The 26693-nt window shown below is 40.1% G+C and overlaps 1 protein-coding gene across 9 annotated transcripts in view; it reads right to left on the bottom strand.

Annotated features, from left to right (window-relative positions):
* LOC144060715 (inactive dipeptidyl peptidase 10-like) overlaps nucleotides 1-26693 on the bottom strand; it is a 100160-nt gene that overhangs the window by 45716 nt on the left and 27751 nt on the right. For 7 of the 9 annotated variants that reach the window (XR_013295990.1, XR_013295992.1, XR_013295993.1 and 4 more), the window contains exons 2-3: nucleotides 14394-14505; nucleotides 1654-1749 (exon numbers count right to left, since the gene is read on the bottom strand). The exons of the other annotated variants lie outside the window; for them this stretch is intronic. Coding sequence is in view for 3 of the 7 variants with exons in the window: in XM_077580493.1 (XP_077436619.1) it covers nucleotides 1654-1749; nucleotides 14394-14505 (208 nt within the window). In the remaining 4 variants the exon portion in view is untranslated. The remainder of the gene's footprint in view (nucleotides 1-1653; nucleotides 1750-14393; nucleotides 14506-26693) is intronic. 9 annotated transcript variants of the gene reach the window in all.

Below are 26693 nucleotides of genomic sequence, written 5' to 3'. Positions count from 1 at the left end.
TTAAAATATATGTTGGAAAAATTCCATTTCAGGTTTTAGGGGCACCCTCAGTCTGTAGTCTGGAGCTAGTAAATCTGAATTTAAGCAACAACTCAGAAAGCAATTTGAATAGTGTGGATTAAGTTAAAACAGATTAGCCTAGTCCAAATTGTCGTCCGAACAGTCACAAAGAACATGAAATCCGATTTTTGCGGGACGGATTGAAAGCACTTGCGGGAGGTAGTTTCATATCTGATTTGGACAGGATGCGTCTGAGTCTGATCAGCTCAAAACACTCGGATTTGACTGTCCGTGACGTCACTATACGCATGCAAAAACCAAATGCACCCGTGCTGTCAATATCCAATCGATTCGCTGCCCTGCTGGTTCCTCACATGTCGGCAGTCAATCGCCTTGACGGCTCCACTGCCCCATGGGTTCCTGTCATGCTCAACCGGAAATACAGTGACAGTTTACGTTACTTGCGCTGAAGCCGGTCTCGCTACACCATCATATCTTCACATGCGCAACGGGAAATAGCAAAATAGTGCCTGGTCATAGCCATAGATATATCTTCGTTAAAATAAATAAATAAATAAAAATAAAAGAAAACCGCTTAACGCGCTAGCGAGGAACGGGAAGTGCGGAGCGGTAAACAGCGTCACAATGACGTTAAACACTACACACGCTGGGCGCCGCCTCCGTTCCACGTCGTTGCTACAGCAACCTGTCAGATAAGTCAATAATGTGGCTCAGTCTGAACAGGGCCATATTGGATTTGGACACTTGCTAAAAACAGTCTGGACAGTCAGCCCTAAAAATTGGATTGAAGGAGGAATCCGATTGGAGTCAGATATGCTTGCAGTCTGAAAGCAGCCTTATTTTTTTAATATAAATTTCTTACAAGGAGCTTGGACATTAAGTTTAACTTTTAAAATGCAAAATGTAGAATAAATACTGAGCTGCTGGTTATAGGCTGCATTCATAAACAAAAATGTCACAAGTGGTCACAAATGAAAATATGCAATAACAGAACCGCAAGTAGCGAGGGAACATTGTAGTTAATACACTGTTTCTGTCGCTCATTCAGTACTTCAGTTTGAATATACATAGTTTGCTGAGTGTCTGTTCTATTTTGGGCGCTACTTGTTACCAGAATGAATTAATTACGCTGCCTCATTAAATACTATGCCCAACCAACCACCTGTTTCAAAGCCTATGGTTTGCAGTAATAACGTTATATTGTCTTCATGTGACCAAATAGCAGTATAATTACTGCAAACTTTAGGGGTCCGTGCATGGTATTGGCAGTTAAACTGCAAGATTTCCCCTCCCGGATGATGTAGCTGGCTGCACACGTAATGTGAGCAATAGTAAGCCGCCTTGCATCCACGATCGCCCAAGTGTGAACAACCCTGCATCTCCCGACCCCCACCATTATGCCACATGGTCAGGTGCCAAAATAGAGCCCTATGTATGTACTAGAATACTAGATAGAGGGTGTTATTCTACCAGTCATCCTTATTTCCATGTTCCACATGTAACTTTTTAAAGTAATTTGTAAATCTCAAACGGCTGCACAAAAACACACAGACTTAACCATTCATCTACGGCAAACACAGTAGCACTTTTTTTTTCTTTTTTAAATTGCAGTTACTTCTTCAAAATACATACCACTGATCCACTTTGCATCTGGATCATGTATTTTGAAGTTCCTTTGGAAGATGTCATCCAGTGTCAGCTGTGATCCCAAAAAATGTCCACGGTCATCTAAACAAAATAACAACAGAAGAATCTTAATAGGTCAATGAGACCAACAAAGTCTTTTAAAACAACGTTAAAGACATAGCCTACCCCTGATTGTAAGGGAATTATTTCATACATAAGTATGCCATTAGTTAATATGAATTTGAAACTTGCTGAGGGTTTTGGGTTCAGTTGTGGACATTGCTATGGTGACTTGACTTGCCTGTTAATGATGAATCTTGAGTTACATAACTGGGTGAGTTGTGGAAATTTCAGATTATAATCCAATAATCTCTATCAGAGACTGTTGTACCATACTTTATCTCAATGGCAGAAAAAATAAATAAAATAAAAATTGGCTTATAGGGCTGTAAATTGTGGGTCTTTGCATCGTTTTACTGCCATTTTCTCTCTAGGTGGCTGTGGAAACTGATTCGTTTTTTTCTTTGCCATCACTGATGATAGTGTCTTGAGTGAAATGTCTTCTTTCCTTTTATGATTTAAAAAGATGTACTGTAGGTACAGAGTTTATGTCTCTGTGTCTTCTGGAGGGTTGTCACATGGGAGTTGTTGTTGCCGTTGTTGCTGGCAAGTGTGACTGGTAAATGGTCATTTTACATAGCGACTCCTCGTTCAACTGCCTGTTGGCAAATGCTACGTAGCCACTAACCATTTTCTCCAGGGTGTGAGACAATCTTTAAATCAGTAATTCCAAAACTTTACTGAGTCAAGGCACATATTTTGAGTTTGAAAAAGTGTTGCAAAAAGTGAATACACGTCAATTAATGTATGTACTTTCTGCCATCTAATAAAAGATAATTTAGATAGAAGTTGCTGCCAGAGATACATGGACAAAGATACATTATTTGTATGAATACACAATTTTCTGATTAAATAAGTGAAAGTTGATTAAGTTCCTTTGGTAAACCTTTAGCGCTCTCCCGGCACACTAATGTGCAGTAGAGGAAGTTAACAGCTGATCAGATGGTAATGTCTAACGGCTCTACATAAGTGCAAACTAAATATGGATAATTTGTGATGTAATACTTGCCAACTTTGTGTTGTGAAAAATAGGGAGATTTTTTTTCATCAACTGTTGGTTGCATTGGCCGAGGGTGTTGCTCGACCGACATCCAGCCATTACTATTTGCCATTTGTTGCCGTGGGAAGGGCATGTGCACGGCGGCCGGCGACATGCGCCGATTAATACTTTAGTGACTGGGGCGACCAGCCACTGGATGGAAAATGGACTGGGCATTTGGGAAACTCATGAAATTCCTTATGTCCAGTCCGCCCCAGGTGTCAGGTGTCTGGTCATTCTTTCAATATCCATCTCTATGTATGAACCGGTGTATTACAGCATGCTGCAGTCCCCTCTAGGGCTGCAGCTATTGAATATTTTCGTATTCAGAAAATTATGTTGAATAATTGGGTATTCTGATAAAAATAAAATATTTTAGCTCGGCAAAAGAATAACTGAATACAGAAAAAAAGGTACTGAAAAACCTCAATTTAAACTGTGTTGGTGTGGCGCCCTATAAATTATAATTAAAAAATTAATAAATTGTCTATGCCTTTAAAAAAGTTATATATATATATATATATATATATATATATATATATATATATATTATAATATGACATAATTAATTAATTTGTTTCCATGTAGAATCTTATTTGTGTGCTTGTGTAATAAATGTATACACCTTTAAGAGACTTTAAGAGACACACAAAGTGACTTCTGGGAATGTGAGTGCAGACTGTTTTGAGAGAGAGTGAAAAAAAGAACGGAAAACTGTTTGACACCACTGAACCGAGGATTGGAATAAAAGTTGCCCAAAACGAAGAAAGCAAGTCTTGTTGCTCATTTCAGGGGGGCACCACTTACAGCACATTATTTTCCTCTCTAGAAACATTAGTGAGATTTTAGACCAGGGGTGTCAAACTCATATTAGCTCAGGGGCCACATGGAGGAAAATATATTACCATGTGGGCCTAGCCCAGACATGGGCAAACCCCGGCCCTCGGGCCAAATACGGCCCATTATGCTTTTCAATCCGGCCCGCCGAATTTATCCAATAAGGCTAGAAAAAAATTCTAAATCATTAATTTAATTTTGTCCCTGCAATGCCGCGTTTCACCAATAGGTGGCGCCAGCCACGGTGCCAGGATTTTTATTGTGGGTGGGCCTGAGGAAAAATGAGAGAAGAAGAACGGGAGGCTACTGCACAGCGGTAGGCGGCTAATTTATAGGCTCAGCAGAATTTTTTTCACCGACAAACTTCAATTCAGGAGTCAAGTACCAAGGCAGATTTTTTGCTGGCGTTCAAATTGGCGAAGGCTAGCAAGCCTTTCTCCGAAGGCGAGTTTTTTAAAGAATGCATGGTAGAGACAGCAAGTCTCTTGTGTCCGGAGACCAAAGGCAAGTTTGAAAAAATCAGTTTATCATGCAGGACAGTGACTCGCCGTGTGGAACTCTTTGATGAAGATATAGTGAGCACGTTAAATAAAAAGGCGGGGACCTTTACGTTATATTCACTGGCACTTGATGAAAGTAACGACATAAAAGACACTGCTCAGCTCCTAATTTTCATTCGAGGGATAAACGACAGTTTTGAGATAACTGAGGAGCTTTTGAGCATGGAGTAGCTGAAGGGGAAAACGCGAGGAGAGGACTTGTATGCACATGTGTCCGCTGTCATTGAGAGGATGAAGCTTCCTTGGAGTAAACTTTCCAATGTCACCACGGATGGATCGCCAAATCTAACAGGAAAAAACGTCGGACTGCTGTAAAGGATCCAGGATAAACAAATTGCCTCATCACTTCAGCTGGTGTCCTGCCCCCTGTCACAAGAGCCTGAAACAGCACCGCCGGAGCTGCAGTTGGAACTGATCGATCTTCAGTCCGACTCTGCTTCAAAGGAGAAGTTCAAGTCTCTTAAACTGAATGACTTTTATGCCTCACTGGACGAAGCCGCGTTTCCAAACCTCCGGAGGACGGCACAGAAGATGCTGGTGCTGTTTTGCTCGACCTACGTGTGTGAGCAGACGTTCAGCATCATGAACATCAGTAAAGGCCGTCACAGATCCAAGTTAACTGACCAACACCTCAGATCTATCCTGAGAATTGCCACAACAAAACTAACTCCAGACTTTGATGTACTAGCAAAAAAGGGAGACCAACAACACTGTTCCCACTGAAATTTGTGAGTTTTTCTACTTATGTTCTGTTATGGAAAATACGTTTGAAAGTGCGTCTTTTTATTGAGTGTGCCTTTATGCACAGCAGTGGAGCAGAAATAATTGACTTTGAGTATTTCGTTGGGTAATAATGTGTTTTGAATGTTGAAAGTGTTCATCTTTTTTCAATAAATCTTGATTTCTTTAACTTTACGCCTTGAATTGAAATCTATTAAAAATAGATGCAATCACCAGGTTTGACAGATCACAGTGTATGTGCTATTATATTCTATTTACATTTCTCCTCCCACTTTGCCAAATAGTGTGTAAATGCCGCATCTCGCATATTCATTGAGGCAAACGTACTACCTGGATTAGGGCTATTTTATAATAATCATAATAATAATAATACATTTCATTTAAAAACAGCACCTTTCAGAACACCCAAGGTCACTTTACAAAGCATAAAAATACAGCAAAAGTTGAGCTAAAACAATAAAAATGAAGCTATTGGAAAAGCTGTTTTAAATAAGTGGATTTTGCACATTTGAAAAACGCAGTCCTTAGTGCACACTATAAGTAAATCGGGTTGTACATTTATCTGTGTGTGTTTACTGTGCTATGAGGTCCAAATGCTCCTGGTCCGGCCCATCTGTCAAAATTTCAAACCCATTGTGGCCCGCAAGTCAAAAAGTTTGCCCACCCCTGGCCTAGCCGGTAAAATCATGGTATATACTGTAACTTAAAAACGGATGGCGTCAGTTATGATTTTCACAATTTACAGGCCAGCCCTAAAAAGCGGGGATCAACTGTAAATATATTGTTCTAAAAAAATAACACAAATGCAACACTTTGCCCGTATAAATTCCGGGTGTTATATCTATCTGTTTTGCATATTTGCTGTTTCCAGAATCCATTGTGTTGTGCAGTTAAGGAAGTTATAGGGCTTGTGTGTCGTATTCAGCACGTTTATATTTGATTTATGTTGGTCTATGTTTTTATTTTTCCAACAAACCGTGACTTTAGGTTGTGTGTAAAATAATGACATCAAAGTCAATTCTGTGTACAAGTTGCATTGCTCATCTGAAAATTCATTGTTAAATTAAGAATATATAGGTTTTGATTATGCCCATCTGATTATCTGGTCTGACATTACTCTTTTTCTTTTTTTTTAACTTTACAAGATCATCTCATGGGCCAGATTAAGCACCTTTAGGGGCTTGATCTCGCCCACATGGACTATCTTTGACACACCTCTTTTAGACAAATCTCTCCTCATAGGTTTTGGAATGACCTTCCGTTAAATATTAGGCAACCTCTTTAATCAAAATATTAGGCAACCTTTATCCACTTTTAAAACCTCTCTTAAACACATCTTTATTCTTTGGCTTTGGACTCAGCTATTTTCGGGGCATGATCGGTCATTATCTACTTCCTCAGCACGGGTTATGTCATCTTCAGTCAAATGCAAGTGGAAATTTAGTTTTTAAAGGTATTAATTGTACATGAAAAGTAATTTATTCAGGATAAAATATTAACTTTTTACTCCTTAAAATGTCTCAATGAGTCCTTATCCCTGTAAGCACAGTTTACATGTGCTTAAAATATTTAGAAATAATAGATATTACAATTTTATAGTGCCGTTAGCTGTTTCATTTAGTGAGATAGTTGGAGAGAAAACAAACGTCGTCTGGCAGCGCAACGTACTAGGAATCCTAAAAAGATGGTAGGGCATTTGTAGGGTAGCTGCCACAGCTGATATGCAGTGTAGTGGTTAAGCATGTGGCATTCCGAACAGTGAACAGTTTGCGAGTGGGTTCGAGGCTCGCTTTTGGCAAAATACTTTCTGTCACTTAACTTCCATTCATCCATTTTCTACCGCTGGTCTGGGGTCAGGTCGCAGGGGCAGCAGCTTTAGCAGTGAAGCCCAGACTTCCCGTTTTCAACACCCTTCGGGGTAGAGCTTTTAGGAGTCAACTTTTAGGAGTATCTGAGAATAGTTCAATGTCTACTCCTGTAGTGTTAAGTAACTTTTAAAATTATTGATTTAACTCTGGAAAGTGTGGAGCTATATAAACTGAAAAAGTGTTGAAATCAACTCTATGAGAGTCAATACATCACTGGGCTTTTTGCTGAGTAGGATGAGTTTAGTGTTGAGTTTTAGGATTTGTGCATTTTGCTGTTCACATTGGTTTTGATGGTGGCAGACTGGTTAGCATGTCTGCTTCCCAGTGCAGAGGACGTGTGATCGAGTCTGGGCTTCGGCCTTCCTGGGTGGAGTTTGAATGTTCTCCCCGTGCTTGCCTGGGTTTTCTCCAGGTACTCCGTACAACGTAACATGCATGGCAGGTTAATTGAACACTTCCAATAGTCCATAGGTTTGTTTGTGAGTGTAGATGGTTGTTTGCTCTGTGTGCCCTGCGATTAGCTGGCTACCAGTTCAGGGTGTACCCCGCCTACTGCCGGAAGCCAGCTGAGATAGGCTCCAGCGCCCCCCGTGACCCTTGTGAGGACAAGCGGTTAAGAAATGGATGGATGGATGGACATTGGTTTTGACCGTAAACGGTGGTCCCTCCTCTCAAACTATCAATAGTCCTCGCTGTCCAAGATGGTAATTTGATTTCTTCAAAGAAATCTTTCTTTTCTTTGAGATGCAAATTAATTCCGGAGCCTTGGACCATAAAGCTATTTTCAGACCAAACACGAGGTGAACGTTTCTGGTGGTGCCCTAACCCGAACCCAGCTAATAAGCAGACTACGCAGCTGCTTAGGGCCTCCAATCTGGCAACCCCATTTTATATCTTGTTGGTGGTGGTGTTGAGAATCAATTGGAATTGGGGCTAACATTCTGATTATCCTGGAATCGTTTGCATTTTAGTTGATTTTTTTACTGTGCCTGAGAGCCTTATCCGTCGACCGAAAGAACTACTTGACCAATTAAAAAGAAAAGGGCAAACACATGCATCACACGGGTGCACCCGGTGTCGATCAGTGGTGTGTCTGACTAGCTTGACGCTCACTTCAAGCTGCAGCCATCAGCGCGCTGAACTTCAAAGTCATAATCAGGTGAGTTTAACAAATATGTCTATTGCCAACAGCGCATCTACGGTGGGTCAACTCAAATGCAAAATAAGCAGCTAACACTAACTGACATAATGTATCAACTGCAAACACATTGTAAACAGTAACACTCCACACACACCTGCTGCTTATCTAAAAGAGTTACCAAATTGCTCTGCTTGTGTCTGTCTACACAGCAGGTTATGGGAGCTGTGTCAATGTGGTTCCTGCAGTCGGGCGAAGATGTTGTTTGGAACAGTGGAACGCACGGCCAGGTACCAAAAATCACATTCGTCTATTCGCCTGAGTTTGAAAAATTTAACTTTTGTCACACTTTGCCTCGCGGCAGCCAATAAAATTCAGCAACGTGCTACGTTACACACAAAGTCCTGTAACAGGTGTGTTTTGAGTTCTAACAACAATGGAGGAAAACATCATCAGTTTCACTAACGACAATTTTGCCAATTTTGGGATTGTGAAGTGCTGCCAGGTCTACAGAACATCTCAAATTCCATCCCCCACTAGAACACATGCTAGGAGTTTGTCAGAACAGTCAGCGACCAAGAAAAGATCCCAACCACAGAAAGCGGACCTGCGTGTGGGTATTCCAGTTATGGATGCCCTCAGAGGGCCGATTGCAACTGTGAAACCGTAAATGTAAATAAATGCACAACACAGTGCTCAACATAATTGAGTACACTCTCTTTTAAAAGTAAGCTTTTTATCCATTTCTCAAGGAACACAAGAACAGTTGAGCGCTGTATAATCTCCTTATCTTATAATTACGCAAATTGATGGATAATTAGTTTTGGCTTTGCTGCAGAGTGTTTCATGGTGTAGGATAAAGTGATACACTGTCAGCTCCCATGTGGAATGCTCCCTTTGCATTAATACACTCTTTTCCCCCTGCATTGCAGTTGCTTCGTCTGTTAGTCCCATTGTTCCAGAGCAGTTTCATGTGATTATACATCATCAAATATGTATTTTCCTGGGGTCGTGCCATGAATTTAATTAATGCCCAAAAGATCCTTTGTGATGCACCATCCCTCGCAGATTAATAATACCAGCTGTGTATTGTCAACCATGGCAGTGCTCTCATCCACACCAAGGGAATATGCGATGATCTTCCTTTTCCATCAAATAATCTTGAAAATCAAGCTCACCTCACACCCCAATAACATGCAAAGGAGGTTATATCAAAAGAATGGTAAGCCTGTATCAAAGCACCACAGAACTTGACTGTCGTTGACCATTGTAGGTTGTCCTGGTCTTTTTGACCATCCCGCCTTAAGTCTCAATCTTTACCATGTCCCTGTTAACGGAGGCTGACTAGACGTCGCGATTTGACGGGGACAGTCCTGGTTTTAAGCCTTGGGTCCTGAATCCTGGTGGATTTTGCCAATGCCGTTGTTTTGACCCGATGTTTTTTTGCCATGTGTATGTAAATCACACAGTCATAGCGATTCAGACGATAAACCTATTAAAAGGGAATGTAACAGTTAAATTCCTTCCTATTTACTGTAGTTTCACAGTCACATTTACATTCTCATCTAATCGTTAATCTTAACTAGACTTCCTGCTTTCGTATCTAAGAATCATGGGAAATGTAATCCTACTCTCCCACTGCGGTCGCCACTCGCCGGTCAGACAAGGCAAGCTGAGCTTTCTGCCAGTACATTTCCAATGTTACTATGTAAAATGGCGCAAGGTAAACGGCATAGCCAGTGAAGTAAATATTCTGTTTCAATTTAATTATAACTGTTTTGATTTAGTTATAACTATTTAGAATTGGACAGAATTGCTTTGATTTACTCAGTATAGTTTTGTGTGAGAATTCAAATGATGTGAGGGGGTTAATTCTTTGTTCTCTCCTACAGAACATATGAGATGGGGGAAGGCGAATGTGTTAATTAGATCCCTTTGTGTTTTACAACCAGCCAGCAGGTCTGCTCTGAAAGGCTACTCTTATCTGATTACCTGTTTTTCCATCTTGGGACAAAGAGAGAGAGGGGGGGGGGGGGGCGTAGTTGGCCAACTGTATTGAGATATCATGTGACTATGGGAGGGATCTTGAAGGACAAAGAGAGATATTAGTGACGAGCAGGGAGTTGGGCTTCACAGTTGAGAAACAATATGAGTGAGTGCATATTCTCCTGTCCTCGAATTTGTGAATAAATCTACAAGAAAATGCCTGAATTCACTGATCTCATTGTATGTTTTATTAATTGACGGCATGAACACGCAAATAGTAAGAATCCTTCATCCTTCAAATAGTGACCCGACATTCGAGATTTGCCGTTCGACGTTGCTGGTAGCGGAGTCTCAACAGACAGGATCCATGGCGCCAAGTTAAATGTGAGTAAAAGGACAAATTATCCTTGTTGTTAGATGAATTCTGTCTGTGGTGGACTCTGCGACGGGTTTCGTCGGCTAAATTTAGCTAAGTTGTACGTGAGATCTGAGTGAACGGGTATTGTTTTTGTTTAGTGTACGCGTTTATTTGTTCGTTCCGTGGTGGAGTTTCGGCGCCACGAGGTTTTATGCGTTTGTCTTATTTGTTTGTCTTCTAAAATGTGTGCGACGAGTTTGTGTCGTGACTACCTAGGTTGGAGTTAAGGAAGTAACGTTACGATGGATTATGCGCAGAAGAGGTGCTTACGGGGCGATCGGGAGATATGAGTTTTAAGAGGCACAGATTGACGTTGTGGTTTATACCATTGACCAAGAAATCGGTAGACTGCGGTATATGTATTGTTTTATTTTTATTTTCTGGAGGGAGATGAGCAACGTTGCTGTGAGGGATATAACCTATTGAACTCGTACAACAAGTGAGACGTCACTGAATTAATGATGATGGTTTATCCGTGTTGCGTATGATGAGTGTGTGCTGGAGCCAGATGGAATGTGACTTTGTTTGCTAGACTGTGTGATGAATCTGTGTGCTGGAATATGTGGCTAGCATTTGTGAAATGTGTGACTTGTAAGGGATATTTTTTGTTGTGTAATGGCCAGAGTGAATTGTGTGATTTTTTGGGGGGGGGGATTTGTCTTGTTTGTGTGCCTGTAGGAAGTTGTGAATGTTTTGTTGTATACGTTGAGTGACCCTGACATTGAAAAAGGTGGATTGAATTTACTCCTGGGAGAGTGTTGATGGAAGAGGGAAGTATTTGTGTTTTTTCTCCTCGCTGTCTTTAATTGTATGTTTAAGGATGTCTATTGATGGTGTGATGGCTTTTGTCTTTTATGACTTTCTGTAGCTGGCTCAGCCGGAACTGCCCTCCTGTGGTTCCTGGTGTTTGCTAAATTGCCCCAATCTGATACTCCTTATCTACAGGCCACAAGGTGTTTTTTTTCCCTCTTTGAAGCAGCATCTGTTCACTGCTACAGCTTTGGTGATTCTATCTATACGTGTCTGAAAAGATCAAGCTGATCTTTATCAGAAGGGGGAAGTTGACTGGTTTGTCTGTGTGTATCGTCACAAAGGAAGGTATGCACACAAACAGTTCATGTTGAATTAAATAAATGTAGACAAAATTAGCGGAAAATAAGTGAGTCTGAATGTGATAATTCCACAGTCTGGGGTGAGAATGAATGAATCCACAGGAGGTGATCGGACTTTGAGGACAAGTAAGTTCTACAAGAGACAACAAGATGGGGTTTATGGCGGAATTAAGGTAAATATGTTCCATTTCAGAAACAATCTCTCCTCAGAGTGCTCACGGTCCGGCCGGGCGTGATGGCTCTGGGTTATGATGTTGTTTTTTCAAATGGTTTACACTGATATAATAAAAACCAGCGTCAAAAATACAGACATTTGCTGGTTCTTTTATGTATGACTGGAAGCACATTCATGCTAAATCTACAACAGTAAATATCATGGTAAAATATTTGATTAATCATTATATACCATCATATGGGTTTCCTAGGAATATTGGATCAGACAATGGAACCCATTTCAAAAACAAAACTTTATAAGATATAGAAAAGGCATTGGGATTAAAACATATTTGATTCAGTATATTATCCCTAATCCCAAAAACAGATTAAAGAGAAAAAAACTGAAATATTAAACAATTGGCCTCATAATTTTTTTTAATTGGCTACAAGATTTTCATTGTTGTATTAATGAATGTGCAAATGTCATTAAACGGATTCTGTTTGAATGTCACAACAAACAGAACTTTTCCTGGATCCAAGAGCACGTTCCAAGTCCTACAACTTAAACAATTAACATTTACTAACTCCCAACTAACAAAAACTACCAGGTGCTCTTTCTAAAGTAAAGAATGGAGAAAATGTATGTTATAAGTGACTAAATGAAAATGTTTTGCATACAGATTGGTGAAGGAGAGGTCAATCTGGTTTGCTGCTCGTAGGGGGAGAAGGACATCATTCCGCATCCCCAAATATGGTCCACAAGGCCCGTCGGATCCATCCCAGGCTCATCAATCACATCACCTGACCCCCAACCAAGCTGCTGACCCAGATGCCCCGGCTGTCTGTCCGAGGAGGATGCTGTTCGAGTTGATTGATGTGAAGTGCTTTTTCAAGGCACTATTCCACAAATGAGTTACATTCTGGGAAAATAATCCCGGTGACCAATCTTTAGATCTCTGGCAGTTGACCAGGGTTCTAAAACAAAGCTGATAACGCACTTTTCATTCAACAAAGACCTCATCACGAGATGGCTTCGAGGCAGGGACGCATCTGCTGCTGCATCGCGACACTTTTTGTTGAACATAACCACAACAGATCGTGTTAAACCTCACATTTATTATGCCCCTTCCACTGAATTTTTTTTAATGAATCAAATTGTTCTTTAATGCCATATGACTGCTAAACTACCCCCTCTCCTGCTACTCTTATTTCTAAACTCCCCACACAATCATTGCTTAATGTTGCGCCAGTCATTTGCGACGATGAAGATCCGCGCTGGACTTTCTCTCTGAAGTGTTTTTTTAATGTTTATCTTGTGTGTTGGGCTCTTTCAAGCCCAAATGGGGGAATTGAAGTAAATATTCTGTTTCAATTTAATTATAACTGTTTTGATTTAGTTATAACTATTTAGAATTGGACAAAATTGCTTTGATTTACTCAGTATAGTTTTGTGTGAGAATTCAAATGATGTGGGGGGGTTGATTCTTTGTTCTCTCCTACAGAACATATGAGATGGGGGAAGGCGAATGTGTTAATTAGATCCCTTTGTGTTTTACAACCAGCCAGCAGTTCTGCTCTGAAAGGCTACTCTTATCTGATTACCTGTTTTTCCATCTTGGGACAAAGAGAGGGGGGGGCGTAGTTGGCCAACTGTATTGAGATATCATGTGACTATGGGAGGGATCTTGAAGGACAAAGAGAGATATTAGTGACGAGCAGGGGGTTGGGCTTCAGAGTTGAGAAACAATATGAGTGAGTAGACTGCATATTCTCCTGTCCTCGAATTCGTGAATAAAGAAAAGAAAATGCCTGAATTCACTGATCTCATTGTATGTTTTATTAATTGACGGCATGAACACGCAAATAGTAACAATCCTTCATCCTTCACCAGCTTCCAGTAGCTGTCAGGACAGAGCAAAGAAGGTTGGATGATGGTGAGCGCATTGACTTTTGTAGTTCTGTTTAAGAGTCAACAAAGATAGAATTTAGTTTCAACATTCAAGTCAGTCAATCTGGTCACCCTAGAATTAACATGACATATTCAGTCTTACAGTCCACAAACTGTGCTCTGCAAGACATTATTGTCAATTTCACATTTTGTTTGGCCACTTAGAGGGCTAGCTTAATTGCAACTGGCTAAGTGCTGATCCATGCAAATTCTATTTGCTAGTGGGCGGTTAATAATAGACATTTTCAATTATCTTGTGGACCAGATATAATTGGAAGTCGGACTGGATGGGCCCTTCGGTACACAAGTTTGATATGTCCGCTCTCCTCAAACACATGGCACAACTTAGACATCTCAAAGAAAAGCAACATTTGAAACAACAATATGTGCTGTCCGGGCAGAGAGAACCAACTGTTTGAGAGAGGAGTCAAGGAAGCCGTTGATGTCAAACTGGAACGGCCCTCTCAACGTTTGCACCATAACCTGTTGTCATCTTAAAGCAACATCCAAACCATCTCTGCCCCAAAAATGGTCTCAAACCCTTATAAGAATGTTATGGCCACTTGGCCAACCTGTGATCCAAACTTTAATTCAAGTCTGTGATATATTGAGCAAGAATAGCAAATGAATGAACATTTTAAACAATGGGCATCAAACAAAAGTATTTAATTAACCTAACAGTAACATACACTAAAGTACATAACCTACAGAGAAAGCCAAAGTGCCTGCGATAAATTAGGCAAGCACGGGGATAAAATGCAAAGTCAAGAAAAGAACAATACTAATACTATGAAACAATTTCAGCACATACAGTGAGTCTCACCTTTTGATAGCAGAACAATTGAGAGTCCAATGAGTGAAAGCACCACCAGAATAACAAGGAGGGAGATACAGATGCCCTTCCAATTTCTATCTGTTACAATAGGCCCAGTGTCCTAAAAGAAAGAAAAAAAAGAAAGAATGAAATACACACTTCAATATAGTAGGGACACACCCAAAATTCAGTCACCAAAATACTTTGGTCAAAACAGGATGTTGTGATGATGTGACCAAAAACTTTTCAAGCAGCAAGCACTCTTGGTTTACTAACCTGTGTGACATGCGGCTTGCTGGCCGGTCGCAATGACTGGAACTGCATTGGAGCTCGGAGTAAGAGTAAACTTAGAAGAAATAGAAATAAAAGAACCGCCCAGTGATTTTGCTGGGCGGCTGCGATGACATCACAGGGCATTGCCTTTGAAATTTGGGATAAGATTAAATTTATAATCCCGTGGAAAATTAAGCCCTCTCCGAAAATTATTTCTTTCATAGTTTCCCTACTTCAATGTTTAATAATCAAACAAATCTAAGTTCTTAAAAATCTCAGTTTTTAAATGGTGTTTAAATGTATTCAGGGAAAAAAAAATTTTTTTTTAAAGCTCTTTGTGAAAAAGTACTTACCCCCTTGTTAATCATGAATCAACTGTGGCTAATGACTTCTTTTTTTTTTCTCGAAAGAAGAGTTCATTTTCATTGACCACACCCAAGCCTGATTATTCTCAGTCTGGAAAGGCAAGGTATCTTTATCTATAAAGCACAATTCATACACAAGGTAGCAGAGTGTGCTTCACATAATTAAGAGTATGTCAGAAGGGTGGAGTTTGGTGGAGGACCCAAATGCAGGGAGCAAAAGCAGGCAAGGATGCAGTTAAATTTAATTAAATTTATTTAATTAAGAAAAAGGCAAACAAGGTACTTGGTGAAAATAACAAAATCAACAATATCCAAAAACACAAGTCAAAGCATCAAACCAAACAGGAACATGGCTAAGCAAGGAAATGCTGACGACAGGACATGGCATGGATGTGACAGCGACAATGACTCAACAAAGACTGAAAGAAAGCAGGGAACTAAATACACACAGTAACGAGACAACGAGAGACACCTGCACAAGACACGCGTGGCTTGGGGGACTGATTGGGTAACACCAGGGACCGGGATGACAAGCACAGGAGGACATGATAAAACTTGACAAGACATTGACAAAGGGAGACACACTAGGAAAACATGACCAATAAGACAAACCAAAGCACAGACCATGACAGAGTACATTTAAAATAATTTACAAACAATAATAATACATCAGATTTAAACAGCGCTTTTCTTTCTTGAAACTCAAAGATGCTTCACAATGGAATGGATACATTATTTATGCACTCACACAGTCACACTGTGGTGGCGTTAAGCTACATAAGCAGCCACAGCTGCCCTGGGGCAGGCTGACGGAAGTGTGGCTGCCAGTGTGCGTCTGCAGCCCTTCCAACCACCACCAAACCTTCCATACACCAATGTGAGTAGCACTGGAGGTAAAGTGTGTGAAGTGCCTTGCCCAAGGACGCAACGACACATGACTTGGGGAGAGTGTGGATCAAACACTTGACCTACTGGTTACTGAATGACCGTTTCTACACCTTGAGCCACGGCCGCCAGACGAAGACTTAGCGACATTTAAAAGTAAACAAATAAAAAAGTAGCTTTTTAAAATTACTAAAATAAAACATAGTGTAAAAACAAGATTTATGAAGTATTGATTAAAAAAACTATTTAAAGACTTTAATCGTAGTTAAAGGGTTACAAAGTGATTCCTGATGCTTTCGGACTCTAGCAAACCATGGTGAGAGCCATTATCCACAGATGGAGAAAACATGGAACAGTGGTGAACCTCCCCAGGAGTGGCCAGCCAAGCAAAATTACCCCAATAGCACAGTGATGACTCATCCAGGGGGTCACAAAGGAACCCAGGGCAACATCTAGTTGGCATTCATAGCAAAAATCCCAATGCAAAAAACCCCACTGTTGATCAAAAAGTCTTGGCTTACTTTGGCAAAAACAAATCAGAATTCTTCACAAACATTTTGGGAGAAAATTCTAGTGACTGATGAGATGAAAGTTTAACTTTTTTGAAAGGTATGTGTCTTGTTATATCCTGCCTATATACTGTCACAGAAAAAGAACAACATGCCAAGAGTCAAACTTGGTGGTGGAAATGGGATGGTTTGGTGTTTTGCTAAATCCAGCCTGGACAACTTTGCTGTGATTGATAGAATTGAATAGAACATGAATTCTGCTTTTTACATGAAAATTCTGAGTGAGAATGTTCAGCCATCAGTTTGTGACCTCAAGCTAAACTGCATGTGGGCTCTGCAGCAGAACAACTAAGCTACCCAAAGCACAAGAGGAATCAACTTTTGAAGGTTTTAAAAAAAAGTATTTTTTAAAATAAATAAATAAAGGTTTGGAATGGCCTCGTTAATGTCCAGACTTGAATCGGATTGGAATTCTATGGCATTACCTTAAAAAGGCCATCCATGCTCGAAAACTCTCCGGTGTTGCTGGTTTGAAGCAATTCTGCAAGGAAGAGTGGTTCCAAATATCTCCACAGAGATGAAAAAGATTCAAAGATAATTTTAGAAAATGCTTTATTTCAATTGTTGCTGTTGAGCATGGTTAATTGGTTTAGAGGTCGAGTATGTTTTGCACACAGGGTCAGGTAGCTTTGAGTTGTCTTTTTTTTCACCCTTAAAAAAAACATTAAAAACTGCATTTGAAGTTTACTTGGGTTAACTTTGTCTGATATGTACATTTGTTTGATGATATTAAACATTAAAATAGGGAAACTATGCGAAAGAGAATTTGTAGAGTAGATACATTATCATGGCACTGTAACTAGAGCAACACTGCACAGCACAGATGGACTTTAAGTGCTTAAAGTCATATGTCAATGTAATTTATTTAATCTGTTCAATATTTATTACAGAAAACAAACCACTTGGCATTAGTGCAACATAACTAATTGCACAGAGTAGTGTTCAAAAACTATTTTTCATTTCACCAATGAGTGGACTGGATAGTTTACTATATAAAATCATTAGATAACAGTCTTGGGGAGCAACAGACTACATGTACCGCCATTACGTAATCAGATTACAAAATAAATGTAACTGTATTCCATATAGAACATGTAATCAGATTACAGGTACATTTATTAAAAATGGGGATTACTTCGAGGGATTACAATTTCTACGATGAGAGAGTGCGAGAGAGAGCGAGGGTGAGAGAGTGAAAGAGAGAGAGAGAGAGAGAGAGAGAGAGAGAGAGAGAGAGACAGACAGAGACAGAGCGCACATGCACGCCCGCGCAAGTGGGACCGTTGCTACATGTCGGGGAGGAGGGGACGAACTAACTGACTAGTCATGTCCTCCACACTCAGGCAGTTTGAAAAAGCTTCACGGACAGGAGGAGGAAATGGCAAACGGTATTCACTGGAACTCACTTGTCTTGCTGAAGGAGCGAAAGTTTGAGCTTAGAGTCCAGCAGCATGCTACGTGCTGTAGCTTCTTGCTAGCTAGCCCGCTAGCCAACAACCATAATGTGAGTTACACCTTCCAAACAAATCTTCCTCCCACCAATTCACTATTTAAATATCATACACAACATATACACGGCTAAACTTGTGACTGGGATAAAAGTTCATTTTACAGTTTTTTGTTTTTTTGAGAGAGCTCAGTATTGTTCATTCGGTAATCTTACCGATTCAACATGTCATCATTATTGCTCTCTTTTTAATTTTTTTTTGTGTGCGTGTGTGGGAGTGTGTGCTCATTAATTCATCTAAAACCTATTAACTCTTTGACTGCCAAAAACATTTAATAACGTTTAGTAAAATCCAAATGAGGGCTGCCAAAAACGTTAAAAGACGTTAACTATGTTTTGTTTTTTGGGGGGAGGTGGAGGAAAGCCTTGGCCAGCTGTGCTGAAAGTATCAAGCAAATCGAGTTAGTATAATGATTATTTTTGGGCACTAGATGGCAGCAATGACTCTCTTTGGACAAGATCAGGTAGGCGTCAGTAGAAGACGTGAGTGTGCTAGAGTGTTGAGGGGAGAATGGCTGAGGAAGAGAAAATGGGACCGGTTGCAAGCAGCTCACGCTTGATCGTTTTTTTCAAAGACGAAAAGCATCGACCAATGCTAAAGAGCACATTGATGATGACGACGATGATGATGATGGTGACTCCGAGGTTGATGCTGAAGTTGGAAGTGTTGACGCGGCGGCTACGATCACGTCGTAAAGCCTCACCGGCTAGCGATGCTAACGCCGGAAAACGCGGTGCACAACCAAGCACTTCTGCACAGGCGGACGTTCAATCGGACGATGAAGAGTACCCCGAGTCCAATGCATATTCATCGGAGGAGTGGGTACAGTCTGATCACGGAGAAGACACTGGTTCTGGACTACGATGCCACCATGAAAGGAGTGGATAAGATGGATCAGAACATCTCTTACCACCCGGTATAGGAACTGAAGGACATGAGGAAGCCAGACGTAACACCAGGTCACCGTATCATGATCCTGAGAGTAGACTTGATGGCAACATGGCCAAACACACACTGCAGTATATACCTGCTACTCCCTGGAAAAAAAGGCCGGCAAGAAAGTGTAGGGTCTGCACGCGAAGGGGCAATCGCAGTGAAACTAATCTGTGGTGCAAATCCTGCTGCGTCCCCTTGCACGCAGGGGAGTGTTACACAAAAAGAAAAACTGTAGTTGAAACATCCACACAATTGTAAATAGTACCATAGTTGCACACATTTGTAAATAGTTTGCCAAATTGTTTTGTCAAATTGTTACACTGTTGAATGTAAATAAACGTATTTTGCTATCAAAAAACACTTTTTCATTGTTGGTGGTAGTGTTTTACAGAAGTAAAGCACTGTTTAGGTGTTTGTGGCATCATTCATGGCATGAAATAATATCGTTTCACAAAAAGCTTGATTTCTCCGTATTTTGGTCCAAAACAGAGCATTTGGGTGAAACTAACCATTTTCTATTGTTGATTACTGAAAAACGGAATAAGGTAGAAACAAACTTTTTTTTCTGCTGAAAGATGAGAGTTCAATCTTTCATTTGGTAGCATGTGTGTTTCCATAGTCCAAACACAAAATTTTCTGTGGACCTTGAAAGCTCAGTCAAAATGCTTAAATCAGCTGGCACCCACAGCATCCCTTTTCTGAAAACGGTTGGCAGTCAAAGAGTTTAAAATCCCATACCGTCAGCACCCACCCAGCCACCAATACTCTATCTATCTATCTATCTATCTATCTATCTATCTATCTATCTATCTATCTATCTATCTATCTATCTATCTATCTATCTATCTATCTGTCTATCTATCTATCCGTCCGTCCATCCATCCATCCATCTATCTATCTGTCAGTGATGGATGGGGTGCCATATGATCTGCAATGTTGGTCTGTGTTTGCCGAAGTCAACGTCAACACAACTCTTTACCATTGAATTTTAGAGCAGTTTATCCTTCTTTCCGCTGACAAACATGGAGATCCAAATTTCATGCAACAAACAGCACTTGGCACCTACCCTACCAAAACTACGCCATGATACTATTGTTCTGGATTGGCCATGAATCCACCAGACATGAACCCTATAGAGAATCTATGGGATATTGCCACAAGGAAGATCCGACCCAAAAATGTTGATCAGCTCAAGAATGCTCTCAAGGCAACTTGCGCTCTCAGTTACACCTCAGTAATGTCACAGGCTCATGCTTCCATGTCATACCATTATTCATACATAATGAGCATTAACTGTAGGTCCAACATTTTTGTATTTTCAGAATAATTTTCATTGATTCTCATTGAGATGTTGAATTTGATGCTTTTGTTTGTTGTACACTATACAAATTATTAGTAATCTTAAAGTATTTCACTCTGTGTCAGCATATAAGTTTCAAGTTTTGAACTAATGAAAATGAAATGTTTTCAACAATAAAGTGGTTTATTAATATGCACCTGCACTATTAACTCTCCATCCATCCATTTTCTTGACCACTTTTCCTCACAAGGGTCACGGGGGTGCTGGAGCCTATCCCAGCTGGCTTTGGGCAGCAGGCGGGGTACACCCTGAACTGGTTGCCAGCCAATCGCAGGGCACACAAAGATGAACAACCATACTCACAATCACACCTATGGACAATTTGGAGTGTTCAATTAACCTGCCATGCATGTCTTTGGAATGTGGGAGGAAACCGGAGTACCCGGTGAAAACCCACGCAAGCACGGGGAGAACATGCAAACTCCACCCAGGAAGGCCGAAGCCTGGACTCGATCTCATGTCCTCTGCACTGGGAGGCGGACGTGCTAACCAGTCAGCCACCGTGCTGCCGCACTATTAACCGTTATGGGAAAATATATATATTTATACTCTTGTATTCACAATGACAGACCAAAAAATATCTATAAAACATTAAAGATATTAGAGAAGATTCTGCGGCGAACGAGTAGTCCAACGGCTGTTTGTGGTTTTCTCAATAGTGTGCATGCGTAACCCCCCTCTTTGGAGAGAGACCAAATAAATGCATCAATTAACTGTGTAGTACGATCGGTATGGACATTTTGGCAGGGGTTGACTCACCACTTAAAGATGAATTAGTTTTAAAAGTCACATGGGAAATTGATACACTTTATGATCGAAAATTCTTTGTGAATATAATGCTCAGGTAAACGCCAAAAAGAATAGTGATGCCAATTTGTCGGATTGTGTAAATCTCCCCCTCACCATGCAGCACATCTCATTACCCTGACCACAGCATCATAATTAATCTTCATTGAACCACTGGGCCTTTAAGTTGACAGGCTAAGTGCTTGGGCTGCAGAGGAGCTGGATAACAATGTCCTCCAGTGTAGCATTAAAATAGGATTCAGATAAGAGCAGATTTAGGAACAACGGCTAAGTGTATTTGTTGACTGGAGGTGCAAAGCTGAGCAGCAACAAATTGTTCCGTTTTTCTTCCAGCAATAGTTAGACCGTGATGTTGATCAGTTTCCTTTCCCCAAAAATATTTGGCAAACTCCTCATTTGTATTTAAATACACAACAAAGTAGGCTTTTGCAGTTTCAAGCCTGCCTTGACAAAAGGGTTGAAGGATGTGTTTACATCTTGAAAGTTGCCAGAGGGTGATCAATTCATCAGATCGATTGGAGCACCTTTTGTGCTCATCACTCTATTGCATTATTAAAGAGCCCGGAGGAAAAACTAATTCTTTTGCAAGCAATTACATGCAAACCTACATATATAATTTCTGACACCCTCCGAACTTTTCTGTAATTTGGCAGATATTTAAAACAATCTTATAAAATCAAGTTTTGAAACATTATCCCTTCATAATATTACAAAAACAAACATGTTTGTCCTTGTTTACTAGCTCAGAGCTCCAGATTTAAAAGTATAACAAATGGATAAATAAATAGGTGAGTGAATAAAATTTATACAAATGAAGTAGATCATTGAATTAATTAAATGAAAAGTCTAAAAATAGCAACATGACATGTGGACACATGGAATTTTTTATTAATTTTTTAAAGAAAAGAAAATACATGTAATGAATCCTACAAATGCCTCTAAAATTCTCAATATTAAATAAATTCATGGGAAACAATGGCCACGCCCTGAGATGGATAAAAATGGCTGGATTTTGCTTCATAACTCTTATTCCACAAATGTAATATTAATCAGAATGTCATGTTTAGACTAGTGAGGTCACAAATGACATATTATAGGAAAAAAATGGGGGTTGGCTCCTTTTTAAGTAATTTGCTGATGTTAAATACAGTCGTGAAAACATCCTTAGACTAGCCCTTTTTTTTTCAGTTTCTTGTTCATTTTAAATGTCTGGTATCCTGAGATAATCAACCTGGAAGATGGAGAGCTAGATATTCTTCTTCTGGTTTGTTTGCTTTCACACATTCAATGTTCTCCATTAATTGCTTTCTGCCCTGTAATTTTACATAGTCAATTTCAATTGGCCGAAAGTTTTATGTCACTGCTGTTCAAACAATCTACTAGATGAATTATGATAATGCAAACACATCATAGGAGTAGAGCATGCCTCACGCTGACCCAATCTCAGGCAACAGCATTTGACAGACATTTCATTCCCTCTAGAAATTGCTTTTATTCATCATTTTCAATATTTCAACATGACTGTTTGGCTGTCAAGATTGTGTCATATGTTGGAAAATTAGGAGAAAAGTAAAAATGCCACACTATGGGAAGTTCAGGCGCGAGTTTTCTTTTAGTGCAATCTTGGCCGTGCCTCTCCAATCTGTCCTTCCGGGCACGAGCAATATCAACATTTAGGGAGCAAGTTTTGTTCAAAGACTTGCAACCCTTTTAGCAAATATGTAATTATTTGGGACTTGAATGTCCTTTTGGTAACTAGCTCATTATTTCCTATCTGAATTGAGCCAAGGTGCCCATTTTGCAAGCCACCACACAAAAATACAGTATCCCAAATAAAGTACGAGTAATGTAATTGATCCAAAGCTCTCGGTTTAATCACAAATTGATTTTTATTTGTGAATGTTATTTAAAATGAAAAGTCATACAATGAATACCAAACAGTCACCAAACAGTCACCAGCCATTCGCTCTATCGCTTTACAACTTGCCGCTTCTGGGAAGCCCAACACATGTCCAGTGGCCTGGCTCAGGTACCTGAATGGCCAACACAAACTTTGCCGAGGATGAGCAATCGTGGTCTATTGAGGTGTATCGTAACCATTCATCCACGTAACTCTAGAAAAGGCGTTTTGAAAGTTGCCGAGGGCTCAAATCAACAGCAACCCTGCATTGAAATTGTTATCCTGCTCTGTGATATAATAAAAAAAAAAAAAAGTATAAATGTGACCATTAATACATGTTTGATATTTTGGATCGTTAAATTATTTCTAAACTTCGTTAGGAGATTAATCACTTCCTTTCAACTCATATACAAAATGAATGAGAGGATTGCATTACCAATTCTTGTCAATGCCCATGCCATAAAATGCAGGCCCTGCCACCATGCATACTTTACAGCTGCAGCTAGCAGGATACAGTTCAGGGTTCAACTGTGGAAGGTGTATGCCAAGTGCAAAGGTAATGTGATAATATTCAAGATGTTTTCAAAAGTTCTTTCTGACTATATAAAACAAACTTGGCTGTTATTCTTTAATTTCAGAAATTTTATATATTTCCTGTTTCCCCCCCAAAAATATCATACTTTGTAATGTCAGAGGATGCACTTGACATAGTGTGTACAACTGGCACTGGACAACATTACAAACACAAGATATTCTGAAATGAAAATACCTGCAGTTTGGATCGACAGCCTTACTAAGATTCTTCTTGAGTTAAAATTTGGACTAAAACTGGTATTATACCTTAATTTAGACTTAGAACCCATTCTTGGACATAGTGTGAATTTTGCATGTGACTGTACCTCATTCTTTGCTATGTGTGATCAATGTTTATTTGCTTTGATTGTTTGTTGTTGAAGGAAAGCATATGCAGCAAAGTGATGTTGCAATAGACTGCAGACTAGGGATGGGAATCAAAAACTGGTTCTTGTTGAGAACCGGCTCCAAGTGTTTCAATTCCTTGGCATTGTTTGCCGTTTTTGCCAAAGATTACCTTATCGGTTCCGTGTGGGACGATGACGTCACCGCGCGCGCAAGATGCGCGATATTTCCGTGCGCGCCGAGCAACAAACATGGCGCCACTCTCGAAAGTTTCATCTTTCAAAAAATGCTAACAACAGGCCAACTTGCAATGTTTGCAAATTGGAGATTTCGTCTAAGGGAAGAAACACTACCACAGTGCAAACGCATTTTCACATGCAGCATGCGATGACTGTCGTGTTTGGGAGCGCTCCGGAGCCCACCCAGCAGCAACGGCCGCCAGCAATGCAAGCATTCTCCTCTCAATACTCCAGGTAATGGCAGAAACTATATTAGCACCAGTTTGCCTGTATGTGAAACGTGCCGTTAGGAACTGTTAATGTTAAATCCCATATCTCACTAAACAGCGCCGGCTTGCGAAGGTGCAAAACGCGCAAAGACGTACAGGAGGAACCATGACTTAAAAGCAACACTCGCTACTTCCACACATTCTGAATCTCTTCATGAGAAATACACACGAGTCTACTGGCTGCGTCTGTTCTTTTTTTTTCTGGGGACCCCATGGCGGCACCCCATTGAGGAGTCCTCAAATGTGGACCTTAAAACTTCACCGTTGGGTTTGTCAGGCCATGTTACTTTTAAACATGTCTCTTGTTTACAGATACAACAAAGACAGGAAAAAGGTGGATGCATTTATGTTAATTCATCTTTTTTCCAAAAAAGAATCGATGAGAACCGATACAGAATCGTATCGTTAAGCAGAATCGAAAACGGAATCAGAATCGTAAAAATCTTATCAATTCCCATCCTTACTGCAAGCGCTTTTATACAGTCTGTTCCTCTTTCTCATCTTCAAACAGCTACGACATGAATTATAGATCACCACATCCAAATGGGAGCTCTCTATGCAGTCCTCAGTACCCTTCACTGACACTGACCAGACAAGGCTGGTGACCTCCTCCAGCACATTTTGCTCTCAAGACTAGCAAACCCATGAGACACCACCTATGAATCTTTGTTTTATATACAAAGCATGCAAATGCTGATAGGAGGTCTAACTATACACTGAATGTGGGAAAGGACTTGTATCCATTTTTATCCCTAATATTATTCCGTGTAACAACACAATCCTACCAATCACACCCTTCCAGGGTCATTGCCCTCATGAGCATTGAAGTCCCCCAGCAGAATGAAGGAGTTCCCAGCTCTCCAACACAGCCTCCCAAAAGCGAGTTTTTTTTTTAACTGCTGTTGTCGTGGGGCCAAGTTGTGTGGAAGTTTTGTTTCTCTGGGTGAATTAAAGAGCACAAACTTTCACGCACGCACACACACACACAAAAGAGAGCGATGATGATGACTTATTGACTTGTGAAGGTTGCCGAGTGAATAATGAAAGAGAGGGGGGCAGCACAGTACAGTCTTCTACGTATTATTAATTAATTGATTGTTTGGTTTCAAATGTTCAGTGAGATGATCTGCATAAAATTTAAAACAATGTAGGCTCAACTTTGAAATCATTCTTTTCGTGACTACTGATTTGCTGAAACTAATCCATTCATGCATTTTCTACACATTGTTACATGTGTTAGTTATTTGTTTTAATTCTGTGTGGCTTTTGTTTTTATTGTGGAAAAAAATAAAAGTAAAATAAATTTATCAACGTTTCACCTTTTGAGAATGGAAGCAAAGTCAATTTTTAAGTTCTTAACTTGTCTCCATCTTGACAAAGACACATCTTCTGCTGCAGGTTGAGCTTCCTACATATAAGCCATACCTATGTCCGTCACAAGCTGTAATTGGGCTGTTAAAATGCACACACATGCACATACTTGAAGTACTATTGGTCTGACTATGTCTTCTGTTACCATGAGGACTGGGTTCGGCGCTAGCATCTCCATCATGGTATTTCAGACAGTGAAGTCCCACCATGGCCTTAGTCTAGACCTACGTGTTAATATTTCCTGTCTGAGAAAGACACTCGGTGTTGGGGAGGTTATTATAAAAATTTGTAGAACTGTGAGGCATATTTCTCAAAATGAAGAACAAATAACCATCACAATTGCAGCAAACAAATTTACCGATATACTGTTGCTGTTTGCTTAATTTGTATTTGAGCAATTACAAAGTTCATTCCTTCATCTATTTATTCATGATTCATCTACAGTATTCATTATCTTGCTTTTCTGTGAGCTCAAAGTTAACCTGACAGCATGCCAGCTAACCATTAATGTCTTATGAGTTGCACGAAGCCTAGTGGCTGTTGATGAAATCCACTTCATTTTAGGCCTCCTCTGTGGATATTACATCATGCAGATGTGTTCAAGAGGGCAAGGACGACATGTGATAGTGAACCCACAGAGAACTAATTTATTCACTGACCATGTCTCAAAACCACAGCTAATTGCTGCAAGATACACTTGACTATGAGAGCTAGTTGCAGAGAATTCATTAAGTATTGATGAGTGGAAAACTCAATTTTTTTTTTATTCTGGTGTCCTGATCGTTTTTTGACCTTTTGTACTTTGCATTTCTTTGACTTATTGTACATATTATCAGGAGTTCTGTGTTTTCCTGTGACCTGTTTGTGCATTCCTTAACTGCTCGTCATGTTATTGTCTGCACGTGTCTA

The sequence above is a fragment of the Vanacampus margaritifer genome, chromosome 11 (genome assembly GCF_051991255.1).
Source record: "Vanacampus margaritifer isolate UIUO_Vmar chromosome 11, RoL_Vmar_1.0, whole genome shotgun sequence".
NCBI classification, from domain to species: domain Eukaryota; kingdom Metazoa; phylum Chordata; class Actinopteri; order Syngnathiformes; family Syngnathidae; genus Vanacampus; species Vanacampus margaritifer.
The sequence above is the reverse complement of the archived record's forward strand: the minus strand, read 5'-3'. Positions and strand labels throughout refer to the sequence as shown.